This window comes from Taurulus bubalis, assembly GCF_910589615.1.
Source record: "Taurulus bubalis genome assembly, chromosome: 18".
NCBI lineage: Eukaryota > Metazoa > Chordata > Actinopteri > Perciformes > Cottidae > Taurulus > Taurulus bubalis.
This window is the reverse complement of record NC_136606.1, coordinates 9686056-9712844: the sequence shown is the minus strand read 5'-3', so window position 1 is coordinate 9712844 and position 26789 is coordinate 9686056. Positions and strand designations below refer to the sequence as shown.

The 26789-nt window shown below is 40.3% G+C and overlaps 2 protein-coding genes across 3 annotated transcripts; both read right to left on the bottom strand.

Moving 5' to 3' along the window:
* Positions 1-1189: 1189 nt before the first annotated feature.
* drd3 (dopamine receptor D3) lies at positions 1190-15969 on the bottom strand (the record flags this gene model as incomplete). Its single annotated transcript, XM_079234521.1, has 7 exons — positions 1190-1386; positions 2834-3206; positions 4640-4705; positions 6613-6806; positions 9131-9267; positions 11950-12062; positions 15682-15969. The coding sequence occupies 7 exons, from the start codon at positions 15967-15969 to the stop codon at positions 1190-1192; spliced, it is 1368 nt and encodes a 455-aa protein (XP_079090647.1).
* Positions 15970-20457: 4488 nt separating this feature from the next.
* LOC306750919 (thiosulfate:glutathione sulfurtransferase) lies at positions 20458-22123 on the bottom strand. 2 transcript variants are annotated; one of them, XM_079234405.1, is made up of 4 exons: positions 21987-22123; positions 21344-21466; positions 21094-21256; positions 20458-20740 (listed from the first exon to the last, which is right to left on the bottom strand). In XM_079234405.1, the coding sequence occupies exons 1-4, from the start codon at positions 22120-22122 to the stop codon at positions 20680-20682; spliced, it is 483 nt and encodes a 160-aa protein (XP_079090531.1). In that variant the 5' UTR covers position 22123; the 3' UTR covers positions 20458-20679. The 2 variants fall into 2 exon arrangements, with proteins under 2 accessions (XP_079090531.1, XP_079090532.1); XM_079234406.1 differs by having other exon boundaries at positions 21344-21460.
* Between the last annotated feature and the right edge of the window lie 4666 nt (positions 22124-26789).

Genomic DNA, 26789 nt, shown 5'->3' with positions numbered 1-26789 from the left:
TTTTCGGCTTTACTCCTTCCCACTCTGCTCTCCCATCATCCCCGATCTCGTATAGTGTTTTTCATCATTCTCATACTGTTGTTTCTTTTTTCTGTCTCTACATCTCCCAATATCCTGTTCACTCAGCTGGGTTTCTCTAGTGTTCCTCCCAGAAGGCACTCATAGACTTTTATTCACCAATATCTGATGGTGTCTCCCATCAGCAACATTAAGACATCCAAATGCATACAAGCTGTATTATACCTACTGTGTATAAATAGCCTGGAAACATTTCATTAGTTTTTTTATTTACAGCACACTGCAGTTAATGCTCTGTGCATGACAGTCCTGCTCACATCACAATTTACAATCCTGCTTGATTTATTAACATCATGAAGCTCCTGCTATCCAGCAGGCAACTCTAAATTTAAGGGAGTTTTGCTAATAAACAGACTGTCCCTTTAAAAAAAACAACACTGAAACTGTTTTCACTGTGATTTACATCAAAATCTCACATTTTTATCCACATTGAGCACAATGCTTCCACATCAACATATATGACAATCTTCAAAATGATGTGAGTCTTGGCAGGGACTGAAAACGATTCAATTCAAGTGAACGCCTTTGACATTTTGTGTGTGCATGCACTGGAGAGTAACCGATGGTGATTATAGTGAATACGGGGTGAAAGGGGAAGGTGAGAATCATCAGTTAATCCACACAGTGCAGCGGGCCTCAGGACAAAATGGCCCGCAGCTCTACGATCAATTCATCAGCCTCAAAGCTTCATCTTGGCTCCAAAGAGCTTCCAGGCGTACATCGATTGAAAAGTCCTCTGCCTATAGAGCAGCACACATACTGTACAAGATATTCACAATAAAGTCGAACAACTTGTGCTATCAACAAGACTGTATGCATTAAAAATGTAGGTCTTATTTGAGGAGTACTGCTGTTCAAATCGAGTCCCAGCCCTGTTGCAGAAAAAAGTCTGTTTTGAAGTAATAGTCTCTTTTTTTAATTTATTTATTGCATACCACAGAGTGTTGTTTTTCATGCTTCACCTTGCTTCCGCTGTGTAACTCCTGGGACAGGTTTGCTTATGTGTACCATGACCAGCGTACACCTGCGGTCACTGTTGTGTTTACAATGTGCACCATGCTTGAGTGCACAGCCTAATTTCCATTTTAATTGTCCTGACACACTGTCTTCCTCAGCAGCTGAGGATCTTGATGAAGGCCCGTCTGAACTCAATGTTGAAGGTGGTGTAGATAATAGGGTTGAGGGCACTGTTGACATAACCCAGCCAGGTGAAAGCACTGTATAGCCCAGGAGGCACGTAGCATGTCCTGCAGTGGGTGTTCAGAATGTGAGTCACAAAGAAAGGCAGCCAGCAGATGAGAAACACCCCTGGAGCAGCCAGAGTGCAGAGAGGTATAGAGAGAGGGCAAAACCAAAAACACAAGAGCAAAATTGTAAGAAACAGTATGTTTATCTGCTTGGTCGTAAGCTGAATATGTTAGCATGCTCGACTATCTCACTAGCTTGCCACCAACAGTAGTAGCCTCACCTAGCATTTCTTTCAGAATTAGCTAGTAATGTATAATAATAAATGTAGTTTATATTATTATTATGTGGGGTCATATATATATATATATATATATATATATATATATATATATATATATATATATATATATACTGCTCCTATATCTGAATTTAGAGTACCAACCGAATATATTAGCGTGCCCAGCTAAATAGCTTACTAACAACAGTAACAATGGGTTACTTTCAAAGCTCACAGTTAGCTAATAATAAATAATAATTAATAGCCATTAGCAAACTACAATGTTATTATTGTGGTTACGCTTGAAAAATCCCCAATATGCAACTATTAAACAAATCTGATGGAAGTCATATATTACAACAAACTCATGGTGTTAATATTCGTTAGGTAACACTACATCTGAAAACAAATCTTCTAGTTATTTCAGCCAACAAATTCCGGGGTGGGCCCTTTTACTTTCATATTATTACACTTTCATATAAAAGACAAACAGTTAAAAAAATTACGATGATTTTCGAGTAAGCTGCTCGTTGAAAACTGAGACTGCATCGTATTCATGCTAGAATGAAAAGCTTGGCAAGCTAAGCACGTGTCAATTTTAACACTTTTGGTTCCCAATTAACCTCTAGTGTGTGGTAAATATAGGCAAGTGTTGTCAAGTCACTCAGTATGCCGAGCAGCAGCCAACAAGGCACTTATTGTTTTTAAACAACTACTAATACTGCAGCATACTTGACACATAACATTCAAGCACTATAATTGGGGTCACAAAATCAGTGGTCTGCTTGCTGAAAAGCAGGTGGTCAGTGGGCGGGACAGGAAATCATTTTCTGAATGTCTGCCAAATGTTCCACTGACACCAGCGTAATGTAATGAGACACCTCTGATTACATTTTTGTTTTCAGCAAGATCTATTGCAAGCCAGAGCTAACTTGACCAGCCTTGTAGCAACCTGGCAGATAATTGGAATGTGTGGAAGCTGTGTCAGGAGCCAAAGCAAGTGTGGACACACACTGTGGAACCAGCCAGCCATTTCTGACATTTGAACTTGATTTATTGTGGCTCTGCAAAATATGTAGCTGACGCACACAGTAAGAAAATATGCTGGTGCCATCACCACCAGGCGAGAGACAGAACAGGTGACCGGGGTACTCTAGGCAGAAAAGACCATCACGGAAATGTTAAAGGAGTTGAAGCAGGATAAGCAACTTTCTCTAACATTGCATTAGGTGTTTCCATGACATTCACATTTTCATTCACCTTATCCCAATTAGGACAATTTCCACTCACCAAGCACAATGGCCAGCATCTGAGTAGCCTTTTTCTCCCGTGCGTGCATGCTCCTGAATCGTGGATTATTGATGGAATGAGCCGTCGGCCGCAGTGACGTGTGTGTTCGTCCATTCGACAGATCCTTCACCTCGCAGCCCATCCTGAAAGAAGGCCGCTCATTCTGGTTATTGTCCTCTGCTTCCTCTTCTTCTCGCTGCTGCTCCAGATCCATCTCGGTGCGACCGCAGGAGGCGTGGCTTATGCTGCAGCAGTTCTGCGTGTCCACTGGGGGCAGCATAGAGTTCTCCACGGGTCCCGTCTTTGGCCATTTGCGCCACAGGCATCCTGACAAAAGGTTGGCCTTAGAGGGACCTGAAGCCTCTACAGTCTGCTGTCAGGACAAATGATACCCAATGAGGAGATGCCATACAATCATCGCACATATTTAATAATGTAATCATTGCAATAGTTTCCTTGTATGTTAAGTCATTAAAGCTGCACAAATTGTTTTTAGGCGATGAACAATACATCAAGTGAAATATAGAAGGTGCCGGTTGTAGAGACGAACCAGCTTCAGAAAACATCACCAAACGTGATGTTTTGGTTCACTGTCAACAACAGGCAGCACATTTCAGCAAAAAAGCTTTGATAATCCTCCACTGGATGCTACCTGCCATGGTTCATGATAAGTGCAAGAAGTCATGAGGGCTTCTTTAAGACTGTATGTTATGTATATAAGGGAGGCTCTCCGCTCGTTCAAAGAGCAGTCTAGGATGTGCAATTTGTTAAGCACTACGTCGCATTTCTGACTCTGTTCCTTCTTTGCAAAGAATAAATGTCCTGATTAATGATTTTACAACTGGTGTCGACTAACAATATTTCTAACACATGGCGAAAGGACGGAGCATTGGACATTTTACAGGTGTCAAGAAAGAAAGAAACACAAGCTTAAATGTCTCTGGTCAATGTGTACATATGACTGTTTGCTAATAAATTAATATGGAAATAATGCGTCAAGTTTGTGTTTTCAGCTTGTTCTGCTGTCTTAAATTGCCACAAAAAAAAACGGCGGCTTTAACAATTTAATTTGAAGTAATCACAGTTCATTGCTCAGTTCATTGTTTATTCTCCTACACATTGACGTTATTACGTTCATCTGGACCTGCTTTGGACCTCATTTGGAAAATGTTAGACACTGAGACTACTCCAGTGAGTCAAGTGGCACCTCCACTCTGAGTTTTTAAATCACAGATGCACAGTTAACGTTTGGCATACATCAGTGCAAATGCACTCTACAGCAAATATTTCCACTTTCTAAAACTCAGCAAATTCAGCAACTACAGCTCAAATGAGCCTTTCCCCTTGGAGTGATAAGAAGCGACATTAAAGTTTTAAGTATTGTGTAATGTGTATTTTCAGTACAGCCCGAAACATGAATTTAAATCTTCTCATCACTCATTTTCCTCAGGGGAAAACTATACAGATCATTAATCTTGCCGCCTTTGAGCAGTCTGTGGAATATGCAGATGCAGTGCGTCACCCACAGATGTTGCTCATCTGACAGGTGACCAGGTGACGAAAGCCAACAAGCCACGCTTTAGAATCACTTTAGAACGCCAAACTGTGTGCATGATTATACACGCAGACAGACTCACATGAAAAGCTAAAATCAGAACCACCTTGAGTGCCACCGTGTCACAATACGCCAACACAGTCGATAGGAGAGCTAGTCAGGCTGAGTGGCGTTCTGCAAAACTAGAGCACTGAAAAAAGATCTATTCAAGAACGGTTGTGTTTTCATCTCTAGTTTAAAATAGCACCTACCACTTTAATCCTTATAGGGGACAAGTCTTGCTTTGCCTTGGGAGTCTCTTCTTGCAGACAGGTCTCCTAGGAGATGAAAGGATAGAGCATTTGTTTCAGAGAAATACTTAAACTCCTCATCTTATCCAAACACCTCTACCACATCAATCTACAGGTTTTTGACATTCACTTGAAAAGTTCTTGATTCATCTCTTTGCATCTCAGAGGATTGTTTTGTCAAACCTCCAAGAAATCTTGGTGAGCGTCTCAGAACGACATCAATTAGGACTCACATCTGTTATGTTTCGACGCTTCCAAACGCCGCGTGACTCAATTAAAGCTCACAGCAGAAATAAAGATAAGTCACTTCTTCATATCAATATCCCTCAGTTGACTGAGTCCTATTATGTTATTTCAAAACACACTTCCATTATAACTCTCTTAGTCTGATCTCCTCCAGGGCTTGGATCTTACCCATGGATGAGATCCCAAACTGAGGCACAACCACAACCAATTATCTGTTAACTGCTGTTACGATAGAGGACTTGACTGTGAATTAGTGTGCAATGAAGGGAAAAATGGAGGGCACCACATAACACAGGAAGCTTCTGGATATGGAAATGCTGGTCATGCTACAGGATGTAATAATAATGTTATTTTATACACCAGATTTTTTTTTTAGAGTAGATACAGATGCACAGAACATGACCCGGGGTCTCCTTGCCCGAGGTTAAGAGATAAAGCCGTCATTTATATGATAGATGTAACTGTGACGAGTACTAGAGTGATGGTGTGATCAAAGACCTGACAGCTGGTTGAGAACAAAAGTCCAATTGCTTCTCAAAATGAACATAAATCCCTTAGCAGAGAGATCCTTCATATTTCATTGACCATATATATCAGTCTATCTATCTATCAATCTATCCATACAACTCTGTGTCTCTTGTTCCTCTTGGCTAAACAAAAGTTCTTTGTGTTTGTTTTTTTCCTCCAAGAACTGATATAGTATTGTGTAAACGACCTCAAAGAGGCCAGCACAGAGAACGTTTTTAAACTGAAAATGTTTTACTTTGACAAGCCATTTTAATTAAGAACAACTTCAGTTTTTTTGGTGACAGCTGTGTCCTCTGCTCATAAACTGAACTCTAATTTGTTTTAACACATTTCATCCATGACCTCCGTTCATCTGAAAGGCCAATGGCACGCAGCCTACATTTACTCTGAACATTTTAACCTGCAAATTACTTATTTTACAGAGTGTTTTGGGACTAAAGCGTTTTCTTTAACTCTAATGAGGTTTTGGTGGAGGTCCGACAGAAAAGGTCCAAGATAAAGGTGAATTGTAATTTGCAAGTAATTATGAGTATAAAGGAAGTGAATGAAGGAAAGAGACTGTATCTACATGAGAAATACAAGGCTTTGGTTGAGGGAAAGAGCATTTGATAATATTATTCCTGCATTTTGGACCTTACACTATCAGATCTAAAAGGTTATGAAATGGTGGACAATGGTACATTTCCTTGTACAATAATTCAATTAAAAGACAACCGTCATACAGGGGTTTACATGTTGTAACTGATGCCTGGATTAATGGTTAATAAATAATGTACTAATGTTTTATAGATCAATTATAAGCTGTTGATAAGACAACTTTTCAGTTGACAGGATGTGAAAAATGTCACTGTTCTTGAGTCATCAACAGTCAAGTAATTAATAAGTCAATAATTAAAGGTCAATGGCTTCTAATAAGCCAACAGATTTATACATTTATAAATCTAAATGTGTCATAAATATACGATAATACCCCATCAAGTCTGCAGTCATTAGTGTTAGCAGACATACATAAGTAATGAACAATAATACATATCTAGTCCGAAGTTGAAAATGTAAGTAAGTCATAAATAAATGATAACACATCTTTACGCCTGCAGCTGGAGTACCATCATTTAGTAAAAGTGAAAACACTGACAAAGGAAATAAGATAACGGACTGACCACAGACAGCGGAGTTGAGCCTGGCTGCACCTTCCTGCTGGCCTGGCCGAAGATGATCCTCTTTCGCCTCATCCTAAGGAAGACGTAGATGCGGATGTAGACCAGCAGAGTGACAATAAACGGCAGGTAGAAGGACACCACAGAGGAGTAGATCACAAAGTTGGGATTGGAGATGGAGCACACCGTGGGGTCATCTGAGTCAAAAACAAAATATCATTATGCAAAACGGCCTAAAACTCACATGCGTCATTTATAGCCAACCTCTGACCCGGTGAAAATAACCTTCATGACCTGTCTCCTTTCATATTCTGCATGCATACTAAATCCCACGATGACTGTGCGGTGGAGGTGTGATTGATTTGACAATAATTGCACCATTAAATCAGAAAAAGAGGCTAATTGAAATAATAATAGGGTGTAGATCAATTTAGAATTAAATAGCTATCAAATGAGCTAATAGTGCTGTAAATTAAAATATAAAAAAAGACACAGCTGTGAAATGCATGTTGCATGGCAGTGGCATGAACAAGTTTAAGTGATTTGCCTCTCCCTGAATGTTCCCCTGGATCAATACACAGACAGAGAGAAGAGAGAACAGACAGATAAAATCTATTTCTAGCCACATTCCAGACCACCTTCAGTTTCTAGATTCATATTGTTTAGTGAGGCACAGTTTTTGTCTAGCAGAGCTGTTCTTTTTCAATGCCTTTCTTTTGAAGGGCGCTGAAGGACCCTAGACCTCATGTGAACCCACTGGTCCCTCCTTCCAATGTTGATGCGTGGTTGCATACTGACAAACAAGTTGGATTCCTGCAGCAGCCATTATTTTTGCATTGATTGTAAGTGGACTAAACCAAATGGCCGTATCTCTGTTAGTAGCTTTACATTGTTTCTGACTAATGCCCTTGATTGTGTATGTGCAGTCATGTATCAGTGCTTATTAAAAATGTTTATCTCTTTATTCGTTTTATTGTTTGGTGGTTCATTCTTCGTCACACAAATGCAGAAGACGCAATTTCATTGGCACAGCAAGTAAGTTATTGTTCATTTATGTAGAACATGAATAATACCCCAAACACATCAGTCATAACTATCAAAGACACACCATTTCTCCTCAGACAGTAACCTCATTCAACCTCCATTGCAATATTTGAAAGTTAAAAAAGGGAGACATTTTACCTTAGTTTACCTTAGCTACCTGAGATAAGAAAATGTATGTTTTGCTTTTGCTTGGCATGTAGTTTATGTTAGCAATGATACAGCTCATCATTAGCAGGTAGTGCATGCACAGTTTATCTAGATGATCAAAACAAGTGAGAGAAAATGTGATTGAAAAATGGTCTAAATAGTCAAATTAGACTTTTTTTTTTACTTGATTTTGTGGATGCTATGATATGATATATGCAACAATGTCCAGTGGCTTTAATACATTGCCCCCAAAAAGTCCCTGTTATTGCAAATTGAGACCAAATGACCTTCCCTAATAACCTTGTAGTCAATGCATTTAAATAGTTAATATAGTATAAATGCTTATTTACATAAACAAGTGAAAACACATGCAAACAAATGGTGTATACGTGTTTTTAAATGAGCTGATTCAAATGTATTATATTAGAATAACTGGGACTTTGAGTTAAAACTCTTCCCCTCAGCTGCTCCTGATTACAGCCTTCACGATATGACATGAACGGCCATGTCTTTGAAACTCAACATGCTCCAGTTTATAACACTCAGGGCTCTCAAGTTTTAAGACAGGTAAGAGTGATCTCTCTCTCTCTCTCTCTCTCTCTCTCTCTCTCTCTCTCTCTCTCTCTCTCTCTCTCTCTCTCTCTCTCTCTCTCTCTCTCTCTCTCGGGGGGGGGGGGGGGGGGAATTACATTTCACCAGATACAACAGATACGTTTTTTCTGATTGGCTATTCGTGTAGCCCATTTCTTTTTATTGATTGGCAGGGGATTCGGGGGAGACGTGCTTGATTCCTCCATGGTGAGGGCAGCGCGACCAGGTCATGTTTGCGCGCTGCGGCACATTAAATAGCCTAGAGTTTTTTTTCAGCGTGAGAAATACGATGTGTGGCGGGAGGGCGTGACTTAAGACCGAAATGCGTGACAGTCACGCTCAATGCGTGACACTTGAGAGCCCTGTAACACTTGAAGCATCAAGTCTCATCATCAGTGGTCATTTTCTCATGCTTGACAAAGCTCAAAACAGAGTCACAGAAAAGATTATACGACATTTTCACAAGCTGAGTAGTACAGCCCATGACTAGTAAATTGACTCTGACATGCTGAATTGAGGGAGTGCACCTCAACCTTCACCTCAAAATTCTGCTTTTTAGTGGGACATGAAATGCAATCCAGAATTTTCATTCTGGATTGCATTTCATGTCCCACTAAAAATCTGAAATTTGACCCTGATTTTCATATTAACATAGTGCCTTGAATTCTATTTTGCATCCTGCAAAACATTGATTGTTCGCATCTCAAGCAAGATGGAGTCATAATGTCATTGATCTGACCTGTGGTGTTGAAACCAAACAGCAGTGGACAGGAGACAGTGAAGGCCAGGACCCACACGGTGGCTATCATCATAAAAACTCTCTTCCTGGAGCAATGGGTGGTGTTGTAAAAGAGGGGCATCACCACTGCTGTGTACCTGCAGACACACACATAGTATTGTCGGCCCAGCTTTAAAAATATGTGCGTACAGAGAATAGTTGGTGACATTTGAATGAAGACAAAATTGCTGATATAATACAGTAAAATGGAGTAATTAGAGTGAGAAAAAGAGCACCCTTGAAAAAAACTGGACTTTAGCGATGCCAAGAACAACAATGGAGCAGAAAAACAGGCATTTCTATTTTTCTACATAAACAATTTGGGTATTCAGCAATAAACCAAGTGGAGCTTTGATTTAAGAGTTAATCAGCACACTGTACGCCAAAAGTATATAATGAGCCCAGGACAACTAGGCTCGGAAGAGGCAGCAATTACGCTGGACCCCGACCCAAAATGGATGTGATGTTATGTTGTTTAGAGCCAGATAACTGCCACGATTGTTTATCCTCATCAGACTAATTACACTGGTACTTCTCTAGGCAAGATGCAGGGCACAGCCGTTCACTAAAAATACTCTTCCCTCGTGCAATGCTGCTGCCTGGTTGAATGAGAGGGGAGATCAAAAAGTACAGTAGGTAAAACAGTATGTACATGATTTATTAATCACGTTCTGCTCTAAGTTACACTTTTATTTGAGCACGAAACAAGGCTCGTGTTCTGAGACACCGCTCAAAACATTACCTATGTTGTAAGTACTTGCACAAACACTTTCACCTTGACGTTAGATGCAAGAACCTCCTCGGAATAACCTTCTTCGACTCTTCCTTTTAATGGCCGACAAATCTTCCCAACTATCACAAAAACCGTAACGATTGCTATGAACTCATGAATAAACAATGCAGTCGCAACGGTAATGCAGGTGTGTTGAATACTATCAGTGACACAGAATGCCCCTGGTGCCTCGCTTTAGTTCAGCACATCACAAAGTATGTGGCGCTGTAGCGGCGTTGTTACCTCGTCCTATACTCACAGATAATAATATAATATAATCACAGAAAACCACAAGGCTCCAAAGAACGTCGTCCCCTTCACTTAAACACATGTAACAGCAGGCATGTAACCATGTGCAATTAAAAAAAATAGGGGTTTGGTACCTTTTATTGTCCATGACCAGGACCTGATTAACCATCTGTTTTGAGCATGCCATGTGCCTCTAAGTTCCCATTAGGACTCAGTCCTGGCTGCAAAGTGTTGTGCGTGTGTGCCTGTTTGCACATCCAGCAGTCACAGAACAATCATCATCATGGATTCGTGTTTCTGACCAATGTAAGTCTAATATTATTGCTCCTTTAGCTCTTTTTTGGTCTCTAACAAATCCTGAGGATTTTTTTTATCTCTTTAGCTGCTAAATGTTCCGCCTGTTCACCAGCTAGACTCCAACTTTGTCTCTTTGACGTTTGGTGCTGAGCAGGTACTTTACAGTGAGTTTTTAGAGCTATTTCACTGAAAAGAACTGCCTGTTGCCGCTGAAAACAACATTATAATGAAAATGATGAACAGTAAAGTTTAAATGAGCTGACACTCACTTTAAAGCTCCGTAAAGCAAAGGGAAGCTGCAGACTGATGTGATTCTCCTCTGTAGGTTTACCACTACAAGTTTTCACATTGTCGTTGGATAAATTGTTATTATATAAGCACCATGTGATACAATATAAACTGCAATTATTATTTTTCAAAAGACATTTTGACAGTACAAGCCAGAGGCACATTATTAGATAATGATAATGCAGAGCGAACTTATTTTTTCTTGTATGCAAGAGGTGCAAATTCCTCATTAAATGTACTATTAATCAAATGACTAAAAACTAACAGAGGCATGGTGACCGATAGGACGTTGGGGTTCCCTGGTAGCTGTTGCTTTGCCTGGTCGGTAATGGTAAACCAACTTTGCACCTGACGACAAGTATCTTATGAAAGCGCCCAATCCGAAAGTACATATTCAATGTATGAATACATCCTGGAGAAAGCTTCGGTCCTTATGTAGTTCCTAATTACTTATATGTCGCCTAGTTGAACTCTTGATGCCTGCAGGTTCAAAGTAAGTTCAAAGACCGTAGTGAGTAATAAAATATTAACTGACACAAGAAGAAAAGTAAGCAAATAAATAATTAAAATACATGATGTATTTTTACTGTATAGGTTCAAACGAATGCATGGCACAGTTCCTCCTTCATTAATGCAAATAAATGCACAGCAATTAACCTGTTAAGCCCTATTATATATCGGGAAAATCAAGAAAAAAATCATGGTATAAATCCCCCCCCCCCCAAAAAAAAAACATGTTAGGTATCAAATCAAACATAAAAATCAGGGCTACAATAATATATAATCCCGATGTACAACCTCTAAACATAACTCAAACAATAAATAGGATTATGGGCTAGGGTTAGGGTTAGGGCTTAAAGGGCTACACAAACAGACCAGAGAACATCAGGTGTAATGTTTTTTGTCTCTTCCTCACAGTCTCTCATTCTGTCAACCACACACACACAAATACACACTGACACACATGTATCAAGAGGATATGAGCAAGATAGGAAATATATTCTCTCTCCAGGGACGTTTTGAAGTATCTGTCAGGTGAGGTTAAGAAACGAATAAGACCTTGAAAAATGTAGATATGACATTTACACTAGAGGTGTCCCAGCAAATGTCTTTAGTCATAAAATATAACTGCAGCATGAAGGTAAACACGCACACACGCACACTGCACACTCACCTGTCAATGCTGATTGCACACAGGTTGAGGATACTGGCGGTACACATCATCACATCTAGCGTGACAAAGACGTTACAGTAGAGCCGGCTGAAAAGCCAGGCACCGCCGACCACCTGCACAGGACAGACAGGCAAATTATCAACGCACACGTTTCTCTTTCCCTTCTTCACCGTGAAGTGTGACGCACCTATTGAGCGCACACTCTTGCACATGTGACAGAAGGGCAAGGAAGAGGAGAAAATGCACACATGAAGATAGTTTCACCTATGTTTAAAGGAAGGGTCAGGAAGAATAAGATGCCAAAGATGCTCCCATATTCACCTTGATATTGAACGTGAGCATTTATGCTACTGTAAATATTAATTAGGCAAATGTATGCATGAATTAAATATGTTTATGTCACTTGTTCTCAGATAACACAAGATGCAAGGGGCAACGTGTCAATGTCCTTTGATGATGCACCATCATCGATAACATTCAAGCATCCTCAAGGATATTTTCAATTTTGAAAGGACATTGGCCACCCTTCTAAAGACCCCAAACCTCCTCAGAGTAATGGTCAGGCTGACGGTTTCCATTATAGACTCCATGATGCCTGGTAATAACTCTCTGACAAAAATAAATGGGATCCAAGCTCCATCGCCTGAATGCTGAGCCCGAGATGGGAATACGCCTACAAAGAGAGGCGGAAGGCACACATGGGGGTATGCACAGGAACACACGCACATATGCATGCAAGAAGATGTAAATAGACAGCAAATTTTCTCTCACAGAGACCGCAGTAATCACACACAGAGACAAACTGTCGTTCATTGCGTTAACACAACTCTCAATACAAACCTAACCACAAACCCATTTATGGTCATTCTCATTCCATTTTTAAAAGGAGCACTGGACTAATTTTACACATCAAAATCTGTTAACTTGACATGGTTAGTACCACTCAGTCTGTGAAACAGTTGCATAATGTTCTCCACAAGCTGGGGACATTACGATTAAAAGACGTGGATGTTAAGCAGGCAGGGGGGGATGTCATCAAATATGCAATTGAATTCCACGATGGGAAGTGCGGGAACCATTATTTCTTGGGAGAAGTGACAAAAACGTATGTATGTTTAATAAAATCACAGTGATGCACAATGTTGACCCACAATGCATTGCACAATGGAAATAAAGGAGCTGCTCACAGCTACAAAAATCTGAATAAATTGTCGATGCTGGTGAGCAACAAAAAACTTAGAAAACGATGAAAGTATGCAGATTTATTTAACTGTAAAAACAGTATTATATGACAATTAATAGTATATGGAACTGGAACATGGCATATGGAAAATATCCTCTATTTGGCTTTGCAGTATAATCCTTTTAATCTAAATTGGTTTTCTTAGCAATAGAAATAAGACCAATACACACGATATATATGCACAGCATGCACACAGTACTTGTATTTGTATTCAGTCACCCCCTCACACAAAAAGATTGAGACATGTGGGCACATATAGAAAAGTGTGTGCGAGTATAATGAGGGTGACTCAGTCGGGCTCGCAGACACTGCGTATCGACTGTGTTTGAACATTCTGTATGTGATCTATACTTTCACAGCCGTCAAGTCTACTAAATGTTTTTAGAAAATATACAAAGCAGGAGCAGCAATTATCAAGACGATGGGACAGGAGATGGAGCATCTGTCAGAGGGATCAGTTGTGTTTCAAGTAAAAATAGTAAGTTACAATAAACTACTATTTTTGATAGATACCTTTCTTGACAAAAGCGGGAGGAACAAAATGTTGACCGAAGGGTAAATCAGCAGGGTGTGCAGGAGTGCCTTTGTATCACTTAATCTTGTGTTTCCTGTCAGTTCTCCTTATTCTCCGCTTAATAAAACCCCACTGATAAAATCTTGGACTGAAAGAGGGGGTAAACTCCATACTACAAATTAAGATGCTTCCGTCGTTAGGCCGGATTTTTGCTGAGGCCGAGCAGCATCATTTAAGATGAACTGTGAAAAGTGAGCTCTCTCCTCCAGTACAAGTCATACACCAACTGTGCCATCCAGGGATAAGATGGCTTGCTCAAGGGCACATGATTGGTACCTGCTGAGGAGTGTGGAGAGAGCTACTCAGTGACACACCTGCAGAGGCAAACCAGCAACCCTCTGGTCACGACAGGCTAATTCTCCATCCTTGTGATTAGAGCTTGCAGGGTGATGGAAGTCTTTGCCGATAACTCTGGACTAATACGCTTTTTTCTCCAAGTCTTATCCAAGACATTGTTGACCTTTACATTCCTGCTAATTGTATGAATATTATACCTTTGTGTCATACTATCTTTTAATGGCTTATTCCTTAATTAATGTCTCCCCTGTAATGAAAAAAGTAGCACATGCTCTAACAGCATGACTGCCTGCGTGGAAGTTCAACCAACTCATGACTGAATCCAGACACGGTTTCTGGTGACCTAAGATTACCTTTCAGGATATAATTATGTTTAATTTGTCAGCTTCTGCTCACTGAGTGTGTTAATTTATTTTATTCTTTTATGGTTGACCTGCTGTTAAATCTTCTGCACACTGTGAGAAATAGTGCTTTCTGCTGACAGTGAGCAAACTTTGGGCAGCAAGGTGGCTGCTTGTTAAACATAACTGGACTTCAACCAGATGATTTTTAGACCTCACGTTGAGCCAGACACTCGATACCCCCGAGCCTCTCTCTCTCTCTCTCTCTCTCTCTCTCTCTCTCTCTCTCTCTCACACACACACACACACACACGATTGTGTGCTCACACAAACATTTTTCAGTAGCATTGTATCGTGTCGTACGCCTGTACAGTTATTAATGGAGTTACTGAACAGCACCACAAAGATGGAGGCTGAGGAAATTGACAATTAGCAGATAAACTATGTGACACTATCAGGTAATCTGTGAAGGTCAAATACAGAATAATAGCAAACATAAATATCAATTTGACCCAGAGGCTTTCATGAAAATGAAGATGTTCAACAGCACATTAATATATATATGTGCTTGCATTACAGTTGTGGGTCTAGCAGGATCCTTACCCCCTCCTTTATGTTTCTAGATGGCATGTTCTAAAAGGCATTAGAACATAAAATAATAAACGGTTTTAAATAATGAAATTCACAGGTTTGCATTTGCTTCTATGCCATTTGAAGCTCAATTACCAAAAGCAAATGAAGTCATAATTTGTTCATATTAAAAATGTCCCTCAGCAATTATGTGTGATCTACATGAATAGTGAAGCACTATCTAAACCCCCCTTTTATCATTACTGGCTTCCTATCGCCCACAGATATCCCTATACAAGCTCCAAATGATCTTTTTCTCTCTACACAAGTCATCTTTCTCCTCTGTTATCCTCTCTAGTCAGCATCTCCCTCACTGCCAAGCATCGGTATTTCAATATCTTACATCCTCTGTATTTCCTCTCCACTTTCTTTCCCTTCAGAGCTTCAGCTCAGTAATTGATTTTTTTGACATTCAAAAGTAATAAGTTATATAATCAGCACAAGTGAATGGAGAAACGGTGAAAACAGGAAGATTCAAGTGATGGATAAATTGTTTAAGGTCAATTCAAATACATGAAAAAAATTGATATTTTAATCCACTGTTGAGGTGATATCTATTTTTTAAATAAACTGAAATTAAATATGAGATATGTGATGTACGTCAGATGAAAAAGGGTTGGGAACAACAGACACCATGACCTCCTCACCTCCAGGTACACGGCCCAGGGCATGACCAGCGAGGCCACCAGCAGGTCGGCCACGGCCAGGCTGACCACCAGGTAGTTGGTGGTGGTCTGGAGGGAACGCTCCCTCAGCACAGCCAGACACACCAGCACGTTTCCAAACACGATGGCCAGGATGAGCAGCGAGAACAACATGGCGTAGTAGTTACGCTCATCCTGGCCCGATGCCTCTGAGCTCTCATTCCTCTCCGAGTCCCATCCGAGGCCATCTGATTCGTTCCAGGCCCGCTCTGCGCTGCTAAACATCGCCATGGAGACGTCCCGGTGACATGGGAGGGGAGATGTTCGACAGACCTGAGACAAAGAGCATAATTTGGTGTTGACCCATTCATCACTTAACATTCTCTTTTTTGGAGTCTCACACACACACTCAACATTTCTCACATCTCACTAGATTACAGTCACATATATCCATCAGCTGATAGGGGGCCGCATCCTTTCAATGCAGAGGCCTTCTGGGAAACACCTCTTGGCTCCTGTAACAGTCAGATGAACTGATGAATAAAAGAGTTAAAAGCATCCCTGCAGTAATGTTCCCTGAATGAAAAATGAAGGCAGATATTGATGCCTCCTCAACGTCGTGGCTCAGACAATCCACTTCATAAAGACTCAGCAGAAATCCACACTCAACAGTAAAGTTCATCGACAATGCATTTATGATTATTCCAGTCAGCCGTTATCCCCTTCCTTCCTGCTCATGGCTTTTAATACAGCTAACAGTGAGTTCAAAGCAGAGATGGTAACTTTAATGAGGTGCTGGCAGTGTGCCTCTGAGCACTGTCAGTGAGGTTAGCTCATCAGGGAGGGGTAATCAGTCCATGCTGCCACCCTGAGAGGTTCGGTTGGCTCTGGTCCCGGGCTCTGCTCCTCACACTCCATCCCTCCTCTCATGTATCCTCAATCCTCTTCATCTGGGCTGAATCCAGATAACAGCGCCGTGGCAGTGCTCACACCTGTGTCTACATGTTAAACAAACTGATCCATCTTATCCAGCGCCTTCTCTTGCTGTGACAGAAATAGGGAGATAGGAAGAATGACACGGAGAATCTAGGATCACTTTGAGACCTGGCTCAAATCCAGGAGGCTTTTAAAGATTTTTTCCCAACCTATAATTCCACTCCTTGCCTCGATGGCTCCAGTATCATATGATTGTCCATAGAAGCACACAAAACAACAGCTGCTGATCCCAACCACCTTGAAGGCTCCTAATTGGGAGTGAGTTTACAGGTCATGAGTAATGCAACTCAAAAAAACATCTTTCTATACACATTTTTTTTCATTTTAGGGAACTGATACAAGGCTGCGTATGCTCCTGTGAATGGGTTGGTTATATATTGTAAATCAAGCTGAATATGATTTCACTCTTTTGTTTCTCATATTAATCAATGTCCATTTGCAAAACTCTGTCCTTCTACAAGTGTGTGTGTGTGTGTGTGTGTGTGTGTGTGTGTGTGTGTGTGTGTGTGTGTGTGTGTGCGTGTGCGTGTGCATGCGTGTAATATGGCCATCAGTAAACCCTGAAATGTACATGCGTATGGTGTTGTCTGCTCTTAAGCCATTAGGAAGGGTGTAATAGAAGGAGGGGGATGTTATTGCATATACAGGGAGACTATAGAGAACACTTCGCTACATTAGAGCAATATTAATTTTGGATCAATTAACTGGAGGTTATGCAAGCCAAACACAATATTTTATTCCAAATGAATTAAAGCCCCATAGAAACTTCATTTGTGAAAATTAAACCTTAATCGAAAAATTAAATTAAATTACGAGATAGAGCATCTTATCTTAAAGATTGGGGTCAAATATAAGTCCAGGAACATATGAGTTGCGCAAAACCGATTTCCCCTCATGATCACCTATCAGAGCGCGCGCACAATGAAACAATTAGCAAACAAATGCAGCAGATAATAATCACAGTTAAGTCATGAAGTAGAAAAAGCAAAAGCTTAAAAATAAATAAAACTTAAAAAGGGTGTTAAATTACTTATTATTATTTTTGTTAAACAAGGCAGAATATAAGTCAACAGACGTACCTGTTACTGTTTCCCAGTGAAAAAAATCATCAGACTCCATCCAGGAAAAGCGTCATTCGTGCAGGTTTAAAAGTTATCCGGTCATCGCGCCCGGCACTGCGACGCGAGCAGTAGGGGAGCAGGAGGAGCGCGCGGTGCCATTGCGCACAGGCGAGCGGGAATGTGGGAAGCTCACAGAAGAACCACTCGCTATTACTACATTTCCACCGCCGCTGTGTGGCTGTGTGGCTGTGCGAATGGTCGCAACACGCGTTGGGATTGCTTTGATTTTGCAGCCACACGGGAGTACGAGCGCCTACGTGGTGGAGACGTCAGGTGTCTCCCTTTGTGCGTTCAGTGATGCAGTGGCGAATTAATGTGGCGAATGACTACAATCCCATACATGTTTTAATGTGTGAATGAATTGTTTTCTCTTCACTATATTTCATATATTGTAAATAAAACGTAGGAACAAGCGTGAGCTTAAAATGTGCTTCAGTCCTGTCCCGTGGCTTTTACTCCTCAGCGTGACCCTGAACCAGTCTGGGTCGTGCTTTGCTGGAAGTGACATTCGCACAAAAATAGCCTTGTGGTGGCCTCGTAAAAACAGAGCGAAAATGGGGTCATACTGCGTAAATGCATGAAAAAGGGAATGTATAGACTGATATTGTGGCTCTGGAATCCTGGGTCACTCTCCAACCCCCTATAAAGAAAAAAAAGAGAGAAAAACCCCGGCGGTGAAGATAAAAAAGAAAAGCACCCCAAGCTTGTGTTATATATCTCACAACCACAGCCAATGTGCTTTATTTTACATGGCATTTTAAGATAAGAATAAGCCCTGCGGGAGTGCACGGCAAACACACGAGAACTGAACCAAACCAGTGTGAAGTGTAGAGAAGGTGTTTTCCTCTGCACCTTGCAATACATACAATTTCGTTGGAAAACCGAGAAAATTCAACAGACTTTTCTGTGGCACTGTGGTTGTATTTTAATATGTACATTTTCTTTTAGCCAATACATTAATCTGTCAATTTGGCAAATAAAGACTGCACAGCTCACGTTTCCCAATAATTCTATATTTAACAAATGACTCTGTAGATTTCATTACAAAGCCTTTACACAGCAGTGTGTCTGTGCTGTGATCTGATCTGATGAAACCAGCTGACAAACAGCCCTCACTGATCATTTTTCACCACCAACCAGGAGTCACTTTGTGTTTTAACTAATGCTAAAAGTTTCCACATGTCCTTGGAAATTGGAGCCATCCTTCTTCTACAGCAGCACACTAAATATCTCCTGTGCGCGGCAGAGCTGAAGGGAATCTTTAATACACACTGTAGCTGGCATGAATCCATTTGAAACTTGACAAAATTGGTGGTGTGTGACATATAGCACATGATGCATTTTGACTGTTGAGTGCACAGCGGTTTCCCCACCCGTTCAAAAACATGTCCACCAAATCCATATTTCCTTTGCATTCCATTCATGCAACATTCATGAAATCAATCTCAGTCGCTCCCACATGAATGCAGCTACTGGAAGAGAGTCATTTTATTTCCATGGAGAGGCTATTGTCACACACAGGCACACAGGCGCGCACGCGCACACACATGCGCGCGCACATACACACACACACACACACACACGCACACACACACGCGCACACACACGCGCACACACACACGCGCTTTAATGTTGATGTGTTGCTAATAGCCTGGGTTATGGAGGATAGGATGGAGGGTGAAGGTGAGGATATGCTTTCCCTCTGAATGAATGAAGCATCTAAAATGGACCTTTTGCAAATAGGGCCCCTGGCAGCTGCTCACAGAGCTGTTGCTCAAAGGATCCATACCTGTCTGGACCAATACCTGTGTGAAGGTCAGGCCTGGGAGGGCATAGCTACAATAATCATAAAGGACAGTGGCACAGTGGAAATAAACAGTTTCACAGTTGGTTGAAATGTTGCTGCCATCTACTGGTCAAGAGATGGAAATGCTTTTCTCCCACATCCAAACTACAGACTAATACTGAAAGCAGGTTTTGAGTCTGTATGTATGAGTTTGTTAGTAAGTAAAGTCAAAATTATCTGAATGCATATACAAAAAGAAAACTATAATTTTGAGTGTGTAGGTAACACGCACCAGTCTCCCCAAATGCAGTGCACAAAGGAAATGGTTCTGGTTCGGTTCAGCAGCTACTTATTTACAGTATCCGTTTACATTTTGTTCTGTTTTTTTCCAGTTGTATTGTTTATTCTGGATTTTTAATTACTATTTTAGTTTTGACTAATTTGTTGATGCATTAAAAAAAGTTAACAATATTGTCAACACTTTTATAACAAACAATTGAATTCCTGCAAAGTTTTGTTTGATTTATTATTGTATTAATAACTAATAAAATAAGTTTATATCTATGTATTTATTTGTTGAATTTTGTTTATTAAACATGGGCAAGCAATGTTTGAATAAGCCTGATATGAATGATCCCTTATCAATTCATGCTGGTAGAAGTTCAGTACTTGACATCTGCTGACACACAAAGCCCAGGACTCATGACAGAAAAACTCAGATCTGTGCATCCCTCATTTTTAAGATGCTTACTACAAAAACAGTAAACTATGACAATTACTGCAAAACTGTAATTTATAATAATAATAAATTAGGGTGTAGTGAGGAATTGGTGCAAACCGCAGGTCTACGAATATATCTACAAATGTACACAAAGACAATTTGTAAATCGTTTAATCAACAAAGCATTTGAATCACAGAATAAAACAGTTAGAAAGCATAATGCAAAATCTGAAAAAAGTGTTAAATCAGTAGCTAAAAAAATATAAATTGGTATTAACTTATAAAGTAAAAGTTAATATGAATAAAATAAGTGAATTCAAGAGTAAATTAAGTTCTGTAGTTTTGTATTTGCGAGGAACTGAAGCGCAGAGTTCGGCTCAGGTTAATTTTGCTTCTTGCTCGGCCCACTCACTGTACCCTCCTTTGTAGTGTCTCACCCTAAGAAGAGAAGCAGAAAGAAAAGAGCTTAGTCTCTCATCACTGTGGGTTTCTACTAAAATTCATCCAGCGTTCAACAAACCAAAGCAGCGCCCGAGGACATTTTAGTCTAGTTGCAGCACCAGAACTGAATAATAATCAAACAACACGTAAAATGAGCCTTTTGTGCTGCATACAGTATTCTCCACCACAGCACATTATGTGGTTTAACAAGATCCACATCAGCTAACGGGGCGGAAATCTGAGACTTCAACAGGGGAGTCACTTTTATTTATTTGCTCTTTAGGTAATAACTTTCACGTGAACTACTGCATGTTTCTTGTGTGTATTCAGATGCATTTGCTGTTATTTACCTGCTAAATCCCAGCTGACGGGCAACTTCCAGCGCTTTGGAGCTCCTATTGCCACTTTTGCAATGAAACACGATGTTGTCGTCATCTTTCCCAGGAGCCTTCACTTCAAATATCTGCCGAAAGTGTTCAGGGGACAACTTCAGAGACTCCTCCAGGTTCCCCACTAATATTCAAAACAAGCAAACAATATGAGAGTACAAACACATAGAAAACCACTTGTTTCCCCACTGTGCACAGTACGAACACTTACGTGGGATGTTGACAGCCTCTGGGATGCGTCCAGCCAGGTATTCGTCAGGATTTCTCACATCAAACAGCTGGATGTTTTGGCTGGACAGCATGGTCTTCAGCTGTGAGTAGGTCACCACTGAAGCTTAAACATAAACATACAAGAGTACGCTTTAGTATGAGGCAAAATTCCTTCTTTTGCCTATTGATTTCTCTTCAGGGCCTGTAAAAACCTTGTAACTTACCATCCATTGTTTTAACAGTAACTTGACTTGTGCTAATCTAGCTGTGGTGCTGCCTGGTCAATGCTGTGAGGATAACCTCTCATTTTCCCTGCTGACTGACCATTGAAACAAAAAAAATAGCCAGTCAACTAAACTCTCTGTCTCACACAATAACATGACAAACACTACACACCCTGCAGTCCTTTCAGTGTGACAATGCAGGTACTATCCCAAAGTCAGCCTCTGAAAATGTCCCAAAGTGCAGTTGTAAGCACTCAAAAAACATTTTAAAGCGTCATTTCACCGCCACAATAGTAATATTTAGATATCCAACCCAATAGATTACGACACACGGGCCCGGAGGCCAACTGGGAGAATACAGCGGCATTAACGTGACCTCTGTTGGAGACAGCCGAAGTGTAGCAGGAAATGTGTTTTTACCGCTTTCGGATGTTTCGTCACATTTGGGGCTCGAGGTTGTAAAATCCCGTAAAACTGAGCGAAAGGTCGGGTAAGACGTGGATCTCACTCCCGCCACAGCCTGGCAGAAACCTCGAGACAGAACACAAGACAACATCGTGAGGAGGACAGGTGTGACGCACAGACCGCTGCGAAGTGAAAGCATTCTTCTTCTTCTTTGGTGTTTATATTGGTGGTTGGTAAACCACCTTAGCGGTGCATAACCGCCACTGGACTGGAGGGTCGAGAAGGAGATTGACAGTTTTTTCTTCTTCTATTACTTCTTTTATTCCGGTTGCTCTTCGGTAATTAATTACGATATCGTCTACTTTCCGAGATGCCTTTCCCAACAGATTCCCCAATGTAATATTATGTTTTCCATTGATCAATTCTGATATTAATTCCCTTTTTTCTTGCCAATTCTATAGAGTGTTTGGTTTATTCCTGTATGTCCTATTCTCAGATGGGTAATGACCTTCTCCTTTCTTGGGCTCCCGTTTCGTATTCCACCAACACCTACATGTTTTTTAATACTGCACATATGTCTCCCTGTGTCACTGAAGTCCCAATATGTTTGCCAGGATTTGACTACACTGCATTGATTATTTTCTTACACACATTGTAATGCTAACTCCAATTCAAATGCATTGAGCAGTGTATAATGAAAGATGATATTCTCTTCTTCAATGTTATCTCATCATGAGGGATGAAGACTGCAGCACCTCTATGCCCCGTCTCGAGTTCTTTTGATCCATCTGTAAATATGAATGTTATGATAGTGATGGTAAATATATGGTTTTGTACGATTATTGTTTTCAATACTAGTCTAGGTTTCTCTTTAAGCTGTAATGTTGTATCGATGGATGGCATAATGAATCTCCACGAAGGTATTGATGATGATGGAACAGTGGGACTAGACCCATATTTTGCCGCTGTAGTATTCCCTAACACCCAAAACTACAAAATCTGGATTAATTACACTCCTGCAAAACAGCCTTTGTAAGTTGTGCTCTACTATGTCCTTGCAGATCAACCCGTATGCCAACATAAGCTTGACGCTCCAAATGTGCAGATCGCTTGAGCCCTTTTGTAGTGTACCAGTGCATCCATTGTGTGGTGAGCTTTTAACTGTCTATTGCTCTATTTCTCATTTGAATTGCTTTACTACAATTATCATCCCACCACGGCACACTCTTTTTTTGTTTACCTCCTGCACTCTTTGGAAAAGCTATTTCAGTAACACTTTATAATAACTACACGCTATTTAGCATTAGTAAAGCATGAGTAAATAGCAGTTATTGTAAAGGTTTAACGTTGTTTCTTTATAATTGCTGTAACCAAGTTTTTATTAATTTCTTCCACACCAGTTATATTATTTCCTATTAGCTTGACAAAACTTCATTTAATTTGTGGAATACGTCAGCTTTACCCAACTTCCTCCTTGGTGTTCTCACTCTCCTATCTTGATGTATCTCTATTCCAATCGTTTCTATTGTAGCGATCACTGTTGACTGCTACCAAACTTTCCAAGATCTAACACCTGCGATTATAGTTTCTGTATTGTGTGTACTGTCATATCTTTTCCCCTATTCATCATTATTACACACTAAGCCTTTATTATCCAGAAATTCCTCAATTTCACACACATTTGCATCTGTATTATTGCTGTTCGTCCACTTAACATTTCCTTTACTGCTTCCCGGGTTAGTCCTTTGATTTTAGGATATTTCTCAGCTGATTTTACTACGATCTTGATCTCTTTACTCTTTTTTGCTTGTCTGTGCTGAGCAGTTTATCACATACTATAAACAGTACAAGCTCCTTCTTACCCACAAATAGCACGTCTTTATTGGCAGGTTGCTTGTTGCTCTCTGTTCCCACTGATTTAGGGGCATCTGTCTGCCTGGACAGATTCTTTACTGCTTCTGATTCAGCATATGAAACCCCCTGAACACCTTCATTTGCTGCATCTCTGCCGCTTTCTCGCTGACTTTGCACCCACCATAAGCTGAGCTATGGTCTCCCCAACAATTACAACACTTTAATGTAGCTCCTTCTTTACATTTTCCATTATCATGTTCGACTGCGCACCATCCACATCTCTGCTTGCCTTTGCAATTTGCTGCTACATGATCATATTTTTCGCACTTGCCTTAGTGATGGAGACATATATATGGCTTAACCTCATAACTTATATACCCTATAAACATTTGACATGGTAGTCTGGGCTCATCGAATTTGATCATGACAGTCAGGATGTCACATTTATCTCCATTTCTGGTCGTTTTACTTCCAGCACTGTTGCACCTTCCACATTATCTTTGATTAGGTCGACTGGCATCAGTCACTCCTCACTCCTCATCACTCCTCAGGTAAACTTTCTTTCATCAGCAATGGCCACTGCACTGTTTTTATACCATCTATCTTATTTAGTTGTATGGCTTTCCCCTGTTAATCACTATCCCTGCAGAAAATCAACAATCTTTTCTCAGCATCCTGTTTATTGGTTTAGTTGGCTGAATTGGGTTCCGAGCACCAAACAATGCACCATCTTGAGAGAGTTCAATGATCCCATTATACTCATCTATCTGCCTATTCCGTTTTCGATGATTATTATTCAATTGTTGGTCTACCTTATTTCAAACGCCATCATTCCCGCCACCTATTTCAACTCCCATCTCACTTCCTGATCCGTCACTCCCCTCTGCCGTCTACTGTCCATTCACACATCCACCAACTCCCACAGACATTTTTCTTCTTCTACTGCTACTTTAAAAAACGTTCCACGTTAAACGTTGCAATTGTCGTCATCCTCAGGTTGGAAAGGATTATCATGTTTCTCTTTAATAAATGCTACATTTCAGTCAGGACACATGCTCATTTAAAAAGACAAAAAAATAACAACAACTAGTTAGAAACCCAACTAAACAATTTAATCAAGGCTTATGTGTGTTATATTTATCACAGTGTTATAGAGGCCATTTCCCTTGGTTCGACCAAAATCAACCCATTGCGCAGATTTAACAAATGAGCACATTATTTTACAACATTTAAACGTAATCTAGAATGAACTAAATCTCAATCAGGAAATATGATTTGAAATACCTCTTTTCAAATCCATTACTTGTTACTTTTCCCCGTTATGATCAAAAACCAGATTGGCATTATTTCTAATAGATTTTGGTCTGTCACACATTCTGGTGCAGGAAATCAACATCCATATCAAACTTTAACAACAGTAAAGAAAGAAGCCTCGGTGAATTTGTGCATTTCAGCTTTTATCAGCTGGGATTAGAGTTGAGCAACACACTTTACAAAACTCTTCAGTTTGTACACTTCACTTCATCTTCCCAAACTGTCTTCCCAGTCCTCCCAGTTGGTCAGTGAAAACTGCTCCCCAGGGGAGCTTTGTCCCATCTGACGGCATAATTCAGCCATTGTGAGGGAATATCTCTGGTGCAGCCTCATTATCACTGATGAACTTCCCTAAGCGCTCATTAAAGCATCTCCCCATATTACTGCAAACGAGAAGTCTTCACAAAGATCAGCTTTAACTGCAAAAATACTTCCACTTCTAAAAACTGCCAAAACTGCCTGTGAGGTCTGGAGATATTTCATATTTGTCTGCATTTCTCAGATCTTTGCTTTTTTGCTTGTGAAAGACTCTCGAACAGACTCCAGCCTGTACAACACACATACTTTCATTATACTCTGAGATTGAATGAACACAGACACCCAACTTTCCTGAATTAGGCAAAAACAAAAGAATTGTAAGTAAAAAAAAAAAGACAGAGTCCATACTAACAGCTTTCCATGTATACAACAACAATAATTCCATTTAGGTTTAGTGTACACCATCTTAGTTTAGTGCGTTAGCGTGTTAAAATCTGTAAAAAAACATGGCAATCTGTCCAATAGTCAATGAAAATATTTCACTAAACAACACAAATATCAACCTCATGGTGGTGCTAGAGAAAAAGCCAGGTGATCACTATGAGTTGCCATTAGTCCGCTAAAAAAAAAAAAAATAGCTTTGGAATCAGTGTATAAGGAAACTTGATTAAAGGATTTTACTTCCAGCGAGACTACTACTCTCGACTCCTTACAAAATGTCTTTCCATTAAATTGGGTCAAAACTGGTTGATATCCGGAGAATCCATTGTTTTGGGATTCTTTATTGGCGTCAGCAGGAACCGATTCAGCACAAAAGCCAAAAGACAATGATATCAAACTGGGTCAAGTGGTTGAAAATAGAACTGGAGGCCCATTTTATTCTATTTTACAGAGGTGGATCCACTAATCCTGACTAATCAGATGTCTGTCACTTTTTACAGCAGGTGTCCTCGTTGAGTTTTTCATTGCTTGTTTTTCCTTCAGCCTCAGTTTATTTATTTACCTGTGTGCTTGGACTGACAAGGATTGTGTGATTTTTTTGCACAGGTGACAATAAGATTGAGTCAATTAATGTAGAACTAGAACACCTGGTTACATTATATAAATGTTATATTCCTTCCAAGACAGGTGGGTGTTAAGAATGGAAAGCTTGATCAAAAGAAAAGATCAGAGATATTGTAAATCCCCATACACGCACCTCCCCTCTAAATGTGGCATCTCAAGTATATCCTTTTCGATTGATGGTGTTATGAAGAGCTTAAGTGCTCATTGTATGTCTTGGACATGGATGACAGCGTCTCTGATGGGGCCTGGAACCATTTGATGACATTAGCAGCTCTAGTCGGTTTGTAACATCGTATATAAAGAAACCCCCCTACGCTGATGGTATAA